This window comes from Leucoraja erinacea, chromosome 4, assembly GCF_028641065.1.
Source record: "Leucoraja erinacea ecotype New England chromosome 4, Leri_hhj_1, whole genome shotgun sequence".
In the NCBI taxonomy this organism is placed as follows: Eukaryota; Metazoa; Chordata; class Chondrichthyes; order Rajiformes; family Rajidae; genus Leucoraja; species Leucoraja erinaceus.
Window position 1 is genome coordinate 82771106 of NC_073380.1, and position 18451 is coordinate 82789556.

Sequence of the window (18451 nt, forward strand, 5' to 3'; positions counted from 1 at the left end):
TGGGTCCGGCCACACTATATCTCCTGTGCCGCCTCTTCTCCTGACTCCGGAAACACTCCCATATCCTTTCCCCTTCCCACCCCCATTTCTTTTTGCTCTCCTTTTCTGAGATGTGAAACCGTTAGTGGTCTAGGTTTATCCGTCCTATGGAGGGTCTCTGCTGCGACTCACTGCCAGAAATTAGCCGCACAGACATTCTCCCTCTCCTCACCAGTGGTTCTCCTGCCCTCGGTGTCCTCAGGACCAATGGAAAATTCTCTCCGAAGGTGATTAAGGAGAGGATTCTCTCCGCCTCGGTGTCCTAGAGTGCAGGTTCACCTCTGGAAACTGTCCCCTGTGCTTTGAGAAGCTAATCAATTAACCAGTCATTCCCTGTAACTGAGGTCTCTTAGTCGACTACTTCTGTCCCGCCACCTCCCGTTCACCTTCGGGACACCCTCTCACCGCGACGAGAAAGGGACCGAACATAGGGGGGTTGCACATAAGGTCATCGGGTCAAAGGGCATGATGCACGGAGCAGCTCAATCCTTTTGGAGGACATGGGGCTGTAAATAATTGTGTAAATAATTGTGGAGGGTGACTGAGCGCTCTGAATCAAATGCTCGAGTATCTTTGCTCTGAACGCGAGCAACAAGGTGTAAGCGGCAGAAGGAGCGCATCCATCGGGACAGCCCCCACTCTTCCCCCCGGGGTCAGCGCTGTCCGGCCACGGCCGCCCTCCGTCCTGTCTCCCCATGTGGCCACACCGTCACGGGCTTTTGGTCGGCAGCGCCCACATACGGGGCCGTTAACTGCAGCAGAGTTGGGGACAGTCTAGTCCCTCCGCCCACCCAGAGTCACTGAACTGGCACCGACACCCACGACCCCCTAACTGGCCCCACGACCCCCCCCCCCCCCCCCCCGACCACTCTCCCCATCGACCCCACTGTCGTGGGCTGGGACTTGTTCTCAATCCACCGGCACGCTGCTCTTTCGCAAGTCAGTGAGCAATGATTTTGGTGGTTTTCACTCACGGTTAACCCTATTTCCACAATTCGTTACAGCGCAAAGATTGACCATTTTGGAGGGTTTTAACAGGTAAGAACGTATGTGTTACATGAGTTACTAGTGTATGCCGGAAGCTACCTTGTACTCCAGAAGGATTGAGCTACTCCATGCGTCACACCCTTTGACCTGATGACCTTACTTGCAACCCAGTAATACGGGTGGTAGAGTTGGTGCCTTAAAGCTCTCGCAGCGTCGAAAGCCCAGGTACGATATGGACTACGGATGCTCTGTACAGTTTGTATGTTCTCCCTATGACCGCATGGGTTTTCTCCGAGATCTTCGGTTTCCTCCCCCTCCAAAGACCTACAGGCATGTAGGTAAATTGGCTTGGTATAAGTGTAAATTGCCCGTAGTGTGTGTAGGATAGTGTTAATGTGCGGGGGTCACTTGTCGGTGCGGTCTCAGTGGGCCAAAGGGCCTGTTTCCGTGCTGTGTCTTTAAACTAAACTAAACTTGTGAGCGGCCTCTCCTCTCGTCACCCTATCTGATCACTCCCGGTGCTCAGGGGGGCCTTCTAATCTGTGGGTTCCACCTGGGTGTGGCCACTGATCTGTTTACATGGACGATTCATCACACACTCTCCGAAAGTGGCCAAAGTCCCGGGCTCAGTCTGCATGCTCTGCCTGCCCCTAGCACCGAGAGGCGGTTAGAGCGACGAACTGCAGGTAACCTCCAGCCTTAGTGTTGGTCTACATCAGTGAGCATTATCTATGGAAACCACGCCCGGATGAGCAGCATCGCGTCGGCCTCCAAGTCTTTCTTTCTCTAGGGCTATTGTACTTCAGTACTCTGAGGTATTGTAAAACCAAATGCCATAACAACTAAATTTGTCTCTGTTTATTCAATCAACAGACAAATTTATGCAAAATACACCACTTTCCTCATTGTACCCCAGCCACTTTTCAGTTCAAGCCCATTCCTTTGGGTAGGCCACCCAAAATCGGGGTCAAATGCTCCTCATGAAATTCCCGGTATATAGACATCTAAAGTCAGAATACCACAACGAGGTATCAGAAATTCTGATGAAGTGTCGGAGACGGGGAAAATAAACTAATTTTCTCTTTCCATATATGCAACCTGTTGAGTTTTTACACCATTTGCAGCTTTATTTCTGATTTCCAGCATCTGCTGTTTTGGGGTTTTTCATAATAATTTGCATTTCGGCTCAGAGTTTGAGGAGGTTGGGTTTAACCAGCTTGCAACACCCAGGCCAAAGAAAGTCAAGGTGCCAAAGAGGAGGTCCCAGTGAGTATACACAATAAAACATCCTCCACGATAATTCTAAACACCTAGTACCCTGCATGGATGCATTCTCGATTCACTAGCCTTGCTATATACTTATGACTGTGCGGCCAAATTCCGTTCTAACTCCTTTTACAAGTTTGCAGATGACATCACTGTGGTGAGTTAGAGCTCAAACAATGATGAGACCAAGAACAGCAAGAAGATAAAAAGCTTAGTGGTGTAGACAAGAGAACCTTCCGTCCGTGTCGGCAAGATGAAGGAGCTAGTTATTGACTTTGGGAATGGTGGTGGAGTACATGCTTCAATCAGCATCAACGGTGGCGATGAGGAGATGGTTCAATGCGTCAAGTTCCCAGGCGTAAATATCACCGACAATTTGTTCTGGACAAACCGCATTGATGCCACGGCCAAGAAATTACACCAGCTCCCCTTCTTCCTCAGAAGACAAAGGATGCTAGACATGTCTCCAATGACACTCACCAGCTTCTACATATGCACTGTAGAAAGCAGCCTCTCATGATGCATCACAATTCGGTTTGGCAACCGCTCTTCCCAGGACTGCAAGAAATGTAAGAGATTAGTGGATGTAGCCCAGTCCATCGCACATAACCAGCCCCAACCCCCCAGCCCCCTGCCTCCATCACCCATTGGATCAATCTGCAATTCATGATGCCTTGGGAATGCAGCTGGCATCGTCAATGAACTTTCTTTTGCACGTCATCTCCCCTCTCCCCTAAGGCGGAAGACACAAAAAAGCTAGAAAGCACACACGATCAGATTGAGGAACAGCTTCTTCTCTACTGTTATCAGACATCTGAACAGTACTGCCATAAGTGAGGATGTAGTCCCAATCTTCCAACTCATCTATCTCAATGACTACACTTCTTCCCACCCTACTCCCTGCAAAGACTCTACCCCTACTACCAATTCCTCCGTCTATGCCACATCTGTTCCCAAGGTGAGATGTTCCATTCCAGGATAGCTGAGATGTGCTCATTCTTTAGGGAACTTTGTTTCTCCTTTCCCATCATAGATGAGGCCCTCACTCGTGTCTCCTCGGTACCCCACAACTCCGCCCTTGCTCCCCTCCCCCTAGTTGCAACAGAGGCCCCCTAATCCTTACCTTCCACCCCAGCCGTCGCATACAACACATAATCCACCAAAATGTCCACCACCTCCACCAGGATCCCACCACTAGCCACGTTTTCCCATCTCCACCCCTTTCTGCCTTCTGCAGAAAGCCTTCCCTCCACAACTCCCTGGTTAACTCATCCCTTCCCACCCAAACCACCCCCTCCCCAGGTACATTGCCCTGTAACCGCAGAAGATGCAACACTTATCTCTATACCTCCTCCCTCGACTCTGTCCAGGGACCCCAACACCTTTCAGGTAAGGCAGAGGATCACTTGCACCTCCTCCAACCACATCTGCTGTACCCGGTGTTCATACATCTGCTGTACATCTGCTGTACCCGACTCATACATCGGCGAGACCAAACGTACACTGGGTGATCATTTTGTGGAACACCTTCGCTCAGCCTGCCTGAACCTACCTGATCTCCCGGTCGCCAGACACTTTAATTCTCCTTCCCATTCCTACACAGAACATTCTGTCCAAGGTCTCCTCCATTGACAGAGTGAGGCTAAACGCAAATTGGAGGAACAAAATCTCATATTTCGCTTGGGCAGCTTACACCCCAATAGATATGATATTGAGTTCTCCCACTTCAGGTGGCCCCAGCGTTCCCTCTCGCACTATCCCTCCCCAACCCAAGTCACACTAGCTTATCGTTTTCACCCTACAAACAGCTTACAATGAATGGCCTGTTTCCTTTCTCATCGTTACTTTTTTGCATATCTTTTAATCATTGTTCTTTATCTCTCCACATCATCGTCTATATCTCTCGTTTCGCTTATCCCTTACCAGTCTGAAGAAGGGTCTCGACCCGAAACATCGCCCATTCCTTCTCTCCGGAGATGCTGCCTGCCCCGATGAAATACTCCAGCTTTTTGTGTCTATCTTTGGACGTTTTCTTTGTAGTTGTAACCCCATAATGCTGTAAAGCTGTATTCTGCACCCTGGCGTTTTTCTCTTTGCATTATCTGTTGTACTTGTGTGTGACTTGCTTATACTCATGAATAGTACGATTTGATTGAATATCACGCAGAGCTTATCGCTTTATATTTGTATACGTGATAGTAATCAACCAATACAAATAAAGGCAGTAGGAAAGCAACGCCACACTGTCAAAGACAAACTATAGACACTGGATTGCCTGAAATACCGAGTAGGTAATGCAGAGTCCGTGGAGACAGAAATCTTGTTAAGGTTCCAGATCGACTTCCTGGTTCTGATGCGTTGTGATGAAGACCCGAAACATTAACATCGTTCCCTCTCTCCAGATCTTCCTGACCGACTCTGTGAGAGGAGCCTCTTTCAGTTAAGGCCCCGTTCTCCCTCCAATGCCCCGCCCCCCTCTGTGGATGTGAAAGGTCCCAAGCCACACGTTTCAAAGGTGTCAGAGTTCTTTATTGTCACGCGTACCATTAAGGTACAGTGATGTGCGAATTACCATACAGCCATACGAACAAAAAGCAACAAGGCACACAACTACATAAAAGTTAACATAAACATCCACCACAGCGGATTCCGCACTGTGATGGAAGGCAATAAAGTCCAAACCTTCTTCCTCATTATTCTCCCGCGGTCGGGGCAGTCGAACCATCCGCTGTCGGGGCTATCAAAGCTCCCGCAGCCGGCGGGCGAAGCTCCCGCGTCGGGGCGACCGAAAATCCTGCGGCTTGGATTTCCCCGAAATCGGTCTCTAACCAGAGACTGCGAGCTCCGCGATGTTAAAGTCCGCAGGCACCCACGGTTGGAGCTCCGATGTCGATCCCTGGCAAAAGAGTAGCGAGGGAGTTCTCCTCACTATCAACACCAACACAGGCTACTATAACGTGTGTGTGTGTGTGTGTGTGTGTGTGTGTGTGTGTGTGTCGGTTCTCCATGTGCCCCAGTTAGCTGAACGTGTTCTGTATTAAAGCTGAGACCTTTAATGCATTTCGTTGTCTCTGTACTGTACACTGACAATGACAATTAAAATTGAATCTGAATCTGAATCTGAATCTGACCACATTGCATTAAGAGTGAAGCTGTTCTAGCTGGGAATTGGCTTTGTAAAAACAAGTCTTTCTCCCCAGTAACAGATGGTTTTGAAAGTCATTTATTATGAGAAGCAGTCAGTTTCTGAAAGCTGTTTTTTTTTTTTGGGGGGGGGGGGGGGGGGTATCTCGCTCCAAGGAGCTGTTCACCGTGGAGACAGCGGAGCCGGAGAGGTTGCTCTATATATCAGCTGGTGAGACTCCAGTTCCCAGAGTCCTCCGCCTGTTCGAAATGCGAGCTCGGAGTTTCCGCTGCGATTTGTGGGAGTAACACATCAGTGGCTCGGAGCCAGCGGGGGAGAAGGTGCCAGGACGGCTGTCGGTTCGTCTGGCGTTCGCTCCACTGTGCCGGCCGTTCTTTCAACCTCGCCACTCAGACCAAGGAAGGTACATCAGCCGCAACGTCTACAAGGGGAAAGGAAAACCTTACTTACATTCTGCTGGTGAGGACGGTGTCAGTTTAAGATTTGGTCAACCTTGTCTATTCTTCGGAGACAGAACGCTCCGGTGCAAACAAGTCGAGCATGTTTGCTCCGGGTGTGCCCCTGGATAGATGCTGGCACCAGTTGATGGTTGAGATGGGTTGGGCGTTGGTTTGAGGGCGATCACTAAAGTTTATCGCTTTGACTGTGAGGCTTTTCGGGGGAAGATGGAGAAAGTTCACAGTTCCTAATTTTCTGGCCTCTCTAGAAGCCGGCGGCACAAACACCGTTAATTTTTTTTTAAAAAAATCGAGAGTTAAGTGGATGAAATCTCATCGACTGGTAGGTAGGCTGGAATAGACGGGAACATTTTGTGCTTCTCTTGGTCATTTGCAGAGGCGTGGCACTGGGTCGCGGATGCTGGGGTTCGCGGTTTGGGTGGATGGGAGGTGAGGTGGGTGTGCTGTAGCGGGCACAAGTGCGATGGGTGGCGTTGCAGGTAAGGTAGGTGTGTGTAAGGCACCTATTGTTTTTAGTAACCATTGCTGTGATCTTGCTATAAGTGTTAACCGCGTTAACGGCCCCGCATTTGGCGCTCCGCAGGTTGAAACCTACCCGCCCGCAGAGCAAAGAAGCGCTTTGAGTAGCGGGTCTGGGCGAGCCTTCACCAGCAAACCATCGTTTCAGTCAATGTGTATTTTATATCAACAGAAACAAGACTCCGATTGCCAATTATCAGAGTCCACAAACGGGTAGTGAAGTGCTTTTCCCCAGTGGCAAGGAAGTGATTTACGGGCATCAGAACAGCAGAGATGGAGGACGTGGCTTGTTGTGTGACTTTTCGCGGCACGGAGATGCTGTGGAGCTAAGCATTTCTTTCAACGTTTGCTTGCAGTCGCTGCCGAGCCGCGGCTCCCTATATCTGCGGGACAGCAGGTTGATGTGGGAGATGGCTTGAAGAACACTTTCTGCGAGTGAGAGAAGGGAGGGAGATGACTTCGGTGGAGTTGTGTTTTCTAGGCCAAGAGCGGGCGTTCCCTAGACCTTGGAAGGAATTAGGTTGGGGACTGCACGGTTCAGAACCGCGGATCTCCAGTTCAGCACCAGGGACAGCGCTGTTCCAGAGCGCCGGCTGTAAACCGGCGCGCCCGGACTCTAAGATATGCTGCGACCAGCAGCCGGAGACTTCTTTCACGTACGTTGATGAGAATGTCAACCTTCAACGAGCTTGCTCCCCACTGTCACATGGAAACTGCAACCCCCCGTGCTACCAGAGCTCATACGGCGAGAGCAGACCGTCGCCCGATGAACTTTCCGTGTTCTCCGATGACAGCTCGTCCGAGGACTCGGATTCCCCTGTGGATTATGGCTTCATTTGCGCCCTGCTCTTCCTCTGCAGCGGCATCGCCCTGGTCATCATATCTTACGTGATCCCTCGGGATGTGACTGTGGACCCGGACAGTGTTTCAGCCCGGGAGATGGAGCGGCTTCAGCGGCAGAGCGCCCGGATAGGCGCTCACCTGGACAGGTGTGTGATCGCTGGGCTTGGATTCTTGACTCTCGGCGGGATGCTGCTCTCCACCTTGTTGATGATATCCATCTGCAAAGGACAGTTGTACCGACGCCAGAGGTTCTCATTGGCTGGGAGATCAGGGAAGATCTACGGGTCGTTCAACTTCCGCCTGGGTTCCCCCAACCAGAGATTCTCACTGGGTGCAGAGGAGCTGGTTGCTATCGATTAATGGTGATGTGTATCCTAAACATGGTTCTTTACACATGTTACAAATTTTAAATTATCAAATTGTCCAGTATGGGAGCGGTCGGGGTGGGAGGGGGGATTGGCAGGGAAGCCAACCAAGCCCCTGCATCTTCCCCTCTTCTGCAAGGAACATAGGAGGAACAGAAAAAACAAAACACTGCACCGCTCTTTCCTGTAGGTACAGCAAATACCTCTGGGCTATTTCAAAGCCGCCTGGGTTCGGCACGTCGGCATTTCTCAACTTGAAAACCAATCGCGAGTCTAGCAAGTCTGTTTCCCCTCCCACGTGAGATGTTAGTCTGCGCAAATTGACCTGATCATTTGGAGTACTGGAAAGAAGGGAGGAAGCTATTCGGCCCCGCAAGCCTGTTCTATCACCAATTCCTGTATTTCCGGGCTGCAATATATGTTGCCTGCTTTTGACAAATTCCGTTACCCGCTATAATCTATAAGAGTGAAACAGTTCCCTGGAAAATCTGCTCCCTGCTTCCTGACACCACCCCCAGAATGGTATGATTCTCTTTTATACATAAACTCAAACATCAGAAGAAATCTTCTATCTGAACTTACAATAAAAATTGGGAAGGATTTTTAACAGCTTGGTAAGATCTTCCTCAACCATTCAAATTCACGCATGGCTGTTTCCAAATTAAGCTCACCCATTGTTTGGTTGAATATATATATATATATATTCTTTTATTCTTCGGAACGATTGACTTATTCCTGTTTTCTACAAAATTAGAAGTGGGAACACTTAGCAGGCCAGGCAGTATTGGGGCAGAATTAAAGATTCAGTATGGATCCTGGTGATCCATTTTCTCTCCACAGTCATTTCACTCTGGTGCCTTGTTCTAATTTAACTGAAAATCAATAGCTTTCCCACACTTGATTTAGCGAAGAGGGTTAATGCCATGTATTGCCGAGTGATATAAAGCCATAGATAACTAATGTACAAAGCAGCATCTGATACTGAATGGCTTCCTTTGTACTGTAGTGTTCTATTATTCATTTTTCCAGACTAAATTCCTGTTTCTCTGAGTGTGACTTATGCAACAATAATTTGAGCCATTTGCAACCATAATTGTCTGCTAAGCCTCCAGTGAATTAACTGCAGGCTAACCAGAGTAGCAACTAATGTTAAAAAGGACTTTGCATGCACTTGACTGTGTTTTATTAGGATATGTCACACCACTTTACACATGAAAAGCATTTGCATTGAATAGGATTATGCAACAGTTGTGCTATTTACTTCTTAAATTGTACGTGTACATCACCGCTCTTTATTTTGAACAATATGTTCTTTTTAGTACATTTGTTTGCAGAGATAAAACGCAATTGTTCCCTAAATGTAAATCAGGTCCACACATTCTCCACACGTTATCAAATGAGACAGCTTCCCCGGTGAAAGATGGTATTCAGTAAGTGAATGTAAAGATGGAAGATGGATTACCTTTATGTCGGGGAAATACTTCTTGGCCAGTGTCTATTGTCTCATTCTATTTTGGCACAGTCCATTGAACTGATCACCATCAGAATGTTCATGGTCACTAACAGCTGGTATGAGCTCTAGAGAGGGCACTGGGGAAAACCTGCACTATTTCTTTAATACAGGGATCTGTGTGGCATATTTTGTTTTCCTACAATAGAGAATAACAATGAGAAACAAGAAAAATATTATATATAAAAACCTCAAGACATATTTCACCATCCCTTCCTTCCATTGATAAGATGCCTCTTGAATCTGGACCAATTCCTTTTTAATTGTCTTACATTCATTCGCTGACTCCTTGCAGTGTCGATTCCAGGCCACAACAGGCAGGGTGGATCAACATCCGAGCAACTCAATCCCTTAATGTCTGAACAAAGGATTTCCTCCTTCTCCATTACCTTGACTCTGTGTTTTCTCCACCAAGGACAGCTGCAGTCTGACATGAGCTCAATACTCCTGATGAAACATTTCCTTTCTTAATGTCATGATTTGAAGTGTGAATCAGATTTCAATTAGATGTGATTTCTAGACTTTGAAGGTCATGGTCAGCGTACCACAGGTTGAGCTTTGACAAACAAATTACACAAACCTTTCATAATTACAAGGGATCCATGAAACCTTTTCATGTTTTGAAAACTGAAACATGGCGAGCCTCCATATTATGTTATATATAAGCATTAATTGTATATCAACATATTTAATGCATATTCAATGCATAATGCATAATGCATAATACATATTCTTTGGAGCGCAGAAGGTTAAGGGGAGGACTTGATAGAGGTCTTTAAAATGATGAGAGGGATAGACAGAGTTGACGTGGACAAGCTTTTCCCACTGAGAGTAGGGAAGATTCAAACAAGGGGACATGACTTGAGAATTAAGGGACAGAAGTTTAGGGGTAACATGAGGGGGAACTTCTTTACTCAGAGTGGTGGCTGTGTGGAATGAGCTTCCAGTGAAGGTGGTGGAGGCAGGTTCGTTTTTATCATTTAAAAATAAATTGGATAGTTATATGGACGGGAAAGGAATGGAGGGTTATGGTCTGAGCGCAGGTGTATGGGACTAGGGGAGAATACGTGTTCGGCACGGACTAGAAGGGTCGAGATGGCCCGTTTCCATGCTGTAATTGTTATATGGTTATTATTATATGGTAATGCAAGTATTTATTGCCTTATTAAATGTATTCTGTTCATTCTACTGATGTTCAAAAATTTAATAAAAATAATTGATTTAAAATAAAAAATGTTTTTATTTAATTTCATTCAAAGTATTTTCATAACAGTAGTATTTATTTTTCGCTAGTATGGTTTTAAAAATATTATGACCGCACCATATTAAAAACATCAGTAGTTAGATTTCAGACCTGCAAAAAAATTCTTTGTTTTACAATCAGAATAATGCCTTCAGGCAAAATTCATAATAGTGAAGGATTTTATATTTTAATGTTCCCACAACATTACTGAATAATTGCAGCAAATAATGAGCAGTCAAAATTTGGCAACAGGAAACAGAATAACCAGACTGATTGATTGCAACATGACAGTAGGTTGGAGAGCACTAAAAGCCCGAAGGCAGCAATGTGGTCCAATTCAGATAAATAGTCTTAGTTTGTTTACATAGGTGAGGATGCAACTGCGTGAGATTGTTCGGATCATTCAGATCATTTCAGACAGTAGATGGCCCCTGATGTAAAATCTTGTTCTAGAGACAGCAAGGCTGCACAGCACACTGTGTGCTAAATACTCTGGAGACACACTTGAACTCATGCTCTTCTTCACTCAGAGGCTAGAGCGACTCACTGAGTCATGCTTAATATTTCAACGGACGCTGAAGAAACAAAAAAACTATGTACAGAAGGTTGAACTTCCAGACTGATGGAGAACTGTTTGATGAAGATATGAAACATTGATTTTTCGTGTTTATTATAATACATGATGTAAAACTGAATAGCAAGCGACTGATTTTATGCAGTTCTTTAATATTTTGGATTTTCTCAAATGTTTTAAACACTACAAAATATGACCTGAATAACTGCTGTCCATATTCATGGGCAAGCAATAACTGAAAGTTACTACTTGTTTTGCAAAGTGTGCATGGACAGATGAATGATGTTTTATGAACAAACTCACAAGCACAAAGCTGGGTCTTATGAAGGATTGCCTTAACATCACATGCACAAAATTTTACAGCATTGACAGATGCTCAAGCCATCCTTTTTGTGGATAATGCAATGGGATATTCTGCCAGTCAGCATATTTTCATCACTTTGATATCTAAATTGCATTGTATAAAACAGCAGTCATAAATAATACATCAACTAAAGTGACAGTCCCCAGAGACACAGTTCTGCCCCTTTCATAGGGAAATAGTCACGGTGGTCTGTTTCAATCAAATGCTGTCCTATATTAGTCAACTCTTGCACTGAAAGCAGGGGCCATTTGTTTCAATCAAGAATATCACTTTACAATATAATGTAAGGTAGACACAAATGCTGGAGAAACTCAGCGGGTGAGGCAGCATCTATGGAACAAAGGAATAGGTGATGTTTCGGGTCGAGACCCTTCCGGAGAGAGGAGGAGAACTTCTTCAAAGTAGGCATACCTTGAGGAGATTTCGCAGTGGAGTAGACAAAGTGTTTAAGGATGAACTGCAGATGCTGGAAAAATCAAAGGTAGACAAAAATGCTGGAGAAACTCAGCGGGTGAAGCAGCATCTATGGAACAAAGGAATAGGTGATGTTTCGGGTTGGAGAGAAGAGGAGAAATTCTTCAAAGTTTGGAGATCACTTTTAATATCAACCAGAAAATATAAATATTAATTGCATTTTTTTTAAGCATTATCTTTTTATTACGACAAGGAGGAGACTATTTGGCCCATGTGCTAATGTTGCCCTATATCCTCCCACTTAATTCCATGGAACCTAGTCTTCTTGTACACGCATCAACTCTCCCTTAACACATCAGAGGCTATTTACAGTGAATAACCACCCAAGAGACCTTTGGGAAGTGGAAGTATATGGGAGCACCTGAGGCATATGTTATATGTGGTGTTCAAGGGCTTTAGCAAAGTTATTGATCAAGTCCTGCGTAACAAGCTGGTCCAGAAAGTGAGGGTCCGTGAATCGAAAGTGTGTTGGAGATCTGAGGGACATATTTTTCACATAGGAGGTGGTTACAGGAGGAGATATGGGCAGATACTATTACACCATTTAAAATGCATTTAAACAGGGTAGGAAAGAAGTAGAAGAATATTGGACCAATGATGGCAAATTGGATTAGAATAGATTGGTATCATGGTCGGAATGGCTGGTGGTTGTGTCAAAAAGTCTATTCCTAATGCTCCAGAGCTCTATGACTCATAGAAACATAGAAACATAGAAAATAGGTGCAGGAAGGGGCCATTCGGCCCTTCGAGCCAGCACCGCCCTTCATTGTGATCATGGCTGATCGTCTCCTACCAATAACCCGTGCCTGCCTTCTCCCCATATCACATGACTCCACTAGCCCCTAGAGCTCTATCTAACTATCTCTTAAATCCATCCAGTGACTTGGCCTCCACCCCTCTGTGGCAGGGAATTCCATAAATTCACAACTCTCTGGGTGAAAACGTTTTTCCTCACCTGTCTTAAATGACCTCCCCTTTATTCTAAGACTGTGGCCCCTGGTTCTGGACTCGCCCAACATTGGGAACATTTTTCCTGCATCTAGCTTGTCCAGTCCTTTTATAATTTTATATGTTTTTATAAGATCCCCCCACATCCTTCTAAACTCCAGTGAATACAAGCCTAGTCTTTTCAATCTTTCCTCATATGACAGTCCCGCCATCCCAGGGATCTATCTCGTGAACCGACGCTGTACGGCCTCAATCACAAGGATGTCCTTCCTCAAATTAGGAAATTAGGACTCAATTTCTATAAAGAAAACCATTGGAAGAACTTGCAAACTGCACTTCTACAGCATCTGAGGTCAGAATCTGGGCGACAGATGGCGCAATGGGCTAAGTGTTCGGCTGGCGACCGGAAGGTAGCCGGTTCGAATCCCGCTTGGAGTGCATACTGTCGTTGTGTCCTTGGGCAAGACACTTCACCCACCTTTGACTGTGTGTGAATGTGTGTGAGTGATTGGTGGTGGTCGGAGGGGCCGTAGGCGCAGATTAGCAGCCACGCTTCCATCAGTCTGCCCCAGGGCAGCTGTGGCTACAGAAGTAGCTCACCACCACCGAGTGTGACTGAGGAGTGAATGAATAATGCGATGTAAAGTGCCTTGAGTATTAGAAAGGCGCTATATAAATCCCATCCATTCATTATTATTAGAATCGAACCGTGGTTACTGAAGGTATGAGGCAGCAGTGCTACCACTGTTCCACTGTGCCATATGTTTTTAATTAATATGTTCCATTGTTTTTTTCTGTCTATAATTTGTACTTTTTTCTCCATCTGTCTCATTGCTATGATTATTCCATTGGAAGGTAAGGAATGTATCATAAGAATAAATTATTTTTTATTGGAATTCTGCAGGACTTAAAAGATTAAGAAAAAACATGAACTTACATAATGCTGAAGCACCAGAAAAATGCAGGGGTAACAATGTCCCTAAAAAATGACAGGGATATTTACCGATGTCTCACCTTTCTGGAACTCTGTGTACATGTCACAATATAAACTATCCACCAACATCTCCAATAAACTGTGGATAGCCATTGCAAGCTCATCTGCACCTCGTCCCACCCTGTCTCCTGTAAGAACATCATCCCTTTCTCTCAGTTTCACCACTTTCACTCTCTCTGTCCTCAAGCTGAGGGTTTCCGCTTTAGAACTTCTCAAATGTTCTCCTTCTTATGGACATGTGACTTCCCCTCTGCCATTGCTGATGCAGCTCAAACTCGTATTTCCTCCATTTCCCACATGTCTGCTCTCACTCTTGCTCCCTCAACTGAACAGAGATAGAGTTCACTTGGCCCTCACCACATTGAAGGTAGAATTCACTTGGTCCTCAGCTTGCCTCTGCATCCAACATATCATCCTTCACCATAGCTCCCATGTGATTCCATCATTCTCCATATCTTCCTCTTCTCCAACTTCCTGCTTTCCATAGTCTTGGAGCATCTTTCCATGACTTCCTTGTCCACTCATTTATGCGGTGCATACTTACCCCTTTCAACTCGTCCTGCATGACCATCTATGGACTTCACCCTTCTAGATGAGGCTGCAATTCATGCGTCCCACCTCCAGCCTTGCCTATTGCATCCAGTAATGGAGATGTGGCCTCCTCTACATCGATGAGACCCAGTGTAGACTAGGCAACCAAGTTACAGAGCACCTATGCACTGTCCGCAATGCCGTTTTTGAGATTCCAGTTGCATCTTTCATCTTTCCTACCCATTCCCATGCCAACATGCATGTTCTTGGCTCTCTTCACTGTCACAGTGAGGCCAAACACAAACCAGAAGAACAGCATTTTGTGTAGCCCACAACCCAATGGCATGGACATTAATTGTTTCAGTTTCAGGTCAGCCACTCTCAATGTTATTTACCCGCTCCTACCAGTCCACCCAGAACCTCTCATCTTTTTTCCATCTTCACTCATTTTTGTTACAAAGACTTGTTACCTAATACTATATAACAGGCATAGCTAGGATAACCCCGAGATTTCCAGGATAAACCTGAAACTACCAGGAATTTGTTTGAAACAACTTCTTGAGGAAAGGGTGAGTTGCAGGTATAACCCGGAGATCGCCATGCTCCTTCTTCGAAGACCAGGACTGAGTTGATGGGACAAGTCCAAGACCGGCAGGTCCACCACATGCACCCTGGCGGCAAGGGACAGTGTCCTTATGCGTTCCTGGACTTTCTTACCACTCAAAATAAAATATATATGCGAGTAAACCCTACTGCGAGTGTTGGTGTGGTCACTGCCAAACCCGCAACTTCCCTGACGACACAATAGGTATATGGATATGCAGGGAATAGATCAATATGGATAAGAGATGGTCTTGGCACCATGTTCGGCACAGGCATTGTGGGCGGAAGAGTCTGTTATTGTGCTGTGTTGTTCTATGTTACCCTCCCACAGCCTTTTCAATCAACCCATTACACACATACTCATACATGGGTTTCCTCTCAGTGATTCATCTTTCCCATCTCCTTTCCCACTTAATTCCATCACCCTTCATTCCGCGCCACATCCAGTTTCACCTACCACATACCCCTGCCTCACCCATCCCTTTCACTTCTATATACTGGCTATCTTCCCCATGCACTCTTGATCTTGATGCAGGGACGACCTAAAAAATGACCATCCTTTTGCCTCCACAGATGCTGCTCGACCAACCGAGTTCTTCGCAACAGTTTATTTTTTGCACCAGATTCCAATACCTGTAGTCTCTTGTGCCTGCACTATTGCAGAAACAGTTTGAGTTAGGCTATACAATGGTTAGTGACATTTTAGGTATTCATTATGTCTACTAAATACTATAGCCCTGAAAATGTAATTACAAGGGTGGAATCTAATTCTGTCAGTACACAAATACCATGCACCAATGGAACACCATTCACACCGTTACAAGACCGATATCGCGCTAGCAATACCGTTACAGTGATGATATACAGTGATTTCAGGATAGGAGTAAAGAGGTTCTTCTGCAGTTGTATAGGGCTCTGGTGAGACCACATCTGGAGTATTGTGTACAGTTTTGGTCTCCTAATTTGAGGAAGGACATCCTTGTGATTGAGGCAGTGCAGCGTAGGTTCACGAGATTGATCCCTGGGATGGCGGGACTGTCATATGAGGAAAGATTGAAAAGACTAGGCTTGTGTTCACTGGAGTTTAGAAGGATGAGGGGGGATCTTATAGAAACATAAAATTATAAAAGGACTGGACAAGCTAGATGCAGGAAAAATGTTCCCAATGTTGGGCGAGTCCAGAACCCAGGGGCCCCAGTCTTAGAATAAAGGGGAGGCCATTTAAGACTGAGGTGAGAAAAAACGTTTTCACCCAGAGAGTTGTGAATTTGTGGAATTCCCTGCCACAGAGGGCAGTGGAGACCAAATCACTGGATGAATTTAAGAGAGAGTTAGATAGAGCTCTAGGGGCTAGTGAAGTCAAGGGATATGGGGAGAAGGCAGGCACGGGTTATTGATAGGGGACGATCAGCCATGGTCACAATGAATGGCGGTGCTGGCTCAAAGGGCCGAATGGCCTCCTCCTGCACCTATTTTCTATGTTTCTATGTTTCTATGAAATCACTCCAACTTGAATTATTATTGGAGATCTTAAAATGCTAAAAGCTTTCTTTTCTTTATTGTTGTTGTCTCTTAACATCACATCCCATATTTTCTTCCCACATTATTTTGTGATCTGTACCTGATTTTCCAGCAAACTAAATGTTCTAGTTCACACTTCCCAGTTTAGAAATGCCAGGTTTCAGTACAGATTGATTGGGGAGCCATGCTGTGGCTTCCTTCCTCTCACGCACTCCACAGATCTTCTGTGGCGGAGGCTGTGCTGTTTTAAATGCCAAGAGACCCAGGAGGAGATCGTGGGCAGCTGTTCGATAATAAACTGCCATCACCGAGTTCACCGTCACTGATTACTGAAATCTGTGCCACAGCAACATCCCACGCCCTCGACAAAAGCCCAGAGTTGAGAAACAGTCCAGCAGCGGATTACCTGGGAACACTTGCCAATGGAACATATGCCCTGAGTGCTCGCTGATTGCCAATACTCAGCAAGGTTTACACAAGATCTGCTCAACTGGTGCTTCCCTGTCAGTAACAGTGATGTCTTTTTCTTCCTTGCAGCCATTTGGTGCTGAGATTTTTGATGCAGTCCCTATCAGATAATGAGCCACAGACCATCTGACAGACAGGAATTGTAATCATGCATCTAATGCAGAAAGCTTAGAGCTGAAGACTGATTGTGGAGGTGGGACCTTAGCTAAAAATAGGATTGCCTCCTGACATGAATCCAAATTAAAATATTATGCCGATCCATTTTATTTGATAGATGCGAGATGGAAAAGAGTCTGGACCCTCTAAAGTTTCAACTTGAGTTAGAAGTGACCTTTTGATAAATATAAAATTGTGCCATGGCTCTAATACTGACGACAAATATATATAGCGCACCAACAAAACACCTTCACTCACACCATTACAAGACTGATATCTCCCTGACCATATCATTATAGTATTGATATCATCCCATCTTGTACTTTTACAGTGCTGATTACATCCTCCCTACATGTTGTAACTGAATTCATGTCACCTCATTACTGCACTGAATTTACTCCATTCATACCAATGCACATGCAATCACCGCTACCACTACCATTATACCATTTTCATCACTGGCACCTATATTATTCCAGCCCCTTTGATGACAACATTCAACTTATTTTCTATTGACAGTCCCTTGTGATTGCAGAAGAGTTGCTTCCATTCTGGTTTTATGGGTTCTGAGGTACCAGGTGGGGCCGATGTGGGAACCACAGGTTCTGCCACATAGGGTGGGAGGTGTTTGGAGGTGAGGGGGTGGTGTGGACTATCAGTGTGGGCAAGGGGGTGGGATGGACCACCAGTGTGGGCAAGGGGATGGTGTGGACCATCAGTGGGGGCAAGGGGATGGTGTGGACCATCAGTGTGGGCAAGGGGGTGGTGTGGACCATCAGTGTGGGCAAGGGGGTGGTGTGGACCATCAGTGTGGGCAAGGGGGTGGTGTGGACCATCAGTGTGGGCAAGGGGGTGTGTGGACTCTGGTGTGTGGCCTCGAAATTCCCAATGTCATCCTGAATGCTCCTTCTCCATTTTAATTGGTCACTGGCTAAAGAGTCTTTGGATAAACAGTATAAATCTTGCATTTCTTCATGGAGGATTGCGCACTACTTTGAACCTTTTCCTTTCTATTTCCTGATAATGATAACCTTTTCTCAAAACAGAGCTTAGAATCGAGTAAACATTACATGGATTAAGTTGGGCATGTGACTGATATTGCCTTCCAATGTATCTAAGTGTAAATGGGGCCTCAATGCTGAAGACTTTGGCCTGTGAGAGGACATTGATGTTGGTTTATTTGGCCTCCCAGTGAATTTGGAGGATTTTTCAGAAAAACTTTGTTGCTATCACTCCAGGCCTTTGACATATCTGCCCTACGTAGCCCAGGTCTCAGAAGCATTCAAGAGGACATGGATCATTTGTACTCATACTTGGTGCCAGGTATGAGGTTGCGTTTTTCAAATATCTTGTTCCTCAATCACGCCAAGGCTTATAATGTGACAGCACGGACAACAACCTTGCCTACACCGTTAAAATGCTGGAACCTTTGTACCTTTACTG

The 18451-nt window shown here is 45.6% G+C and overlaps 1 protein-coding gene across 1 annotated transcript; it reads left to right on the forward strand.

Annotated features, from left to right (window-relative positions):
* The first annotated feature begins 5575 nt into the window (after window positions 1–5575).
* Window positions 5576–12262, forward strand: LOC129696618 (transmembrane protein 74-like). Its single transcript, XM_055634676.1, has 2 exons — window positions 5576–5896; window positions 6587–12262. The coding sequence occupies exon 2, from the start codon at window positions 6868–6870 to the stop codon at window positions 7615–7617; it is 750 nt and encodes a 249-aa protein (XP_055490651.1). The 5' UTR covers window positions 5576–5896; window positions 6587–6867; the 3' UTR covers window positions 7618–12262.
* Window positions 12263–18451: the final 6189 nt, after the last annotated feature.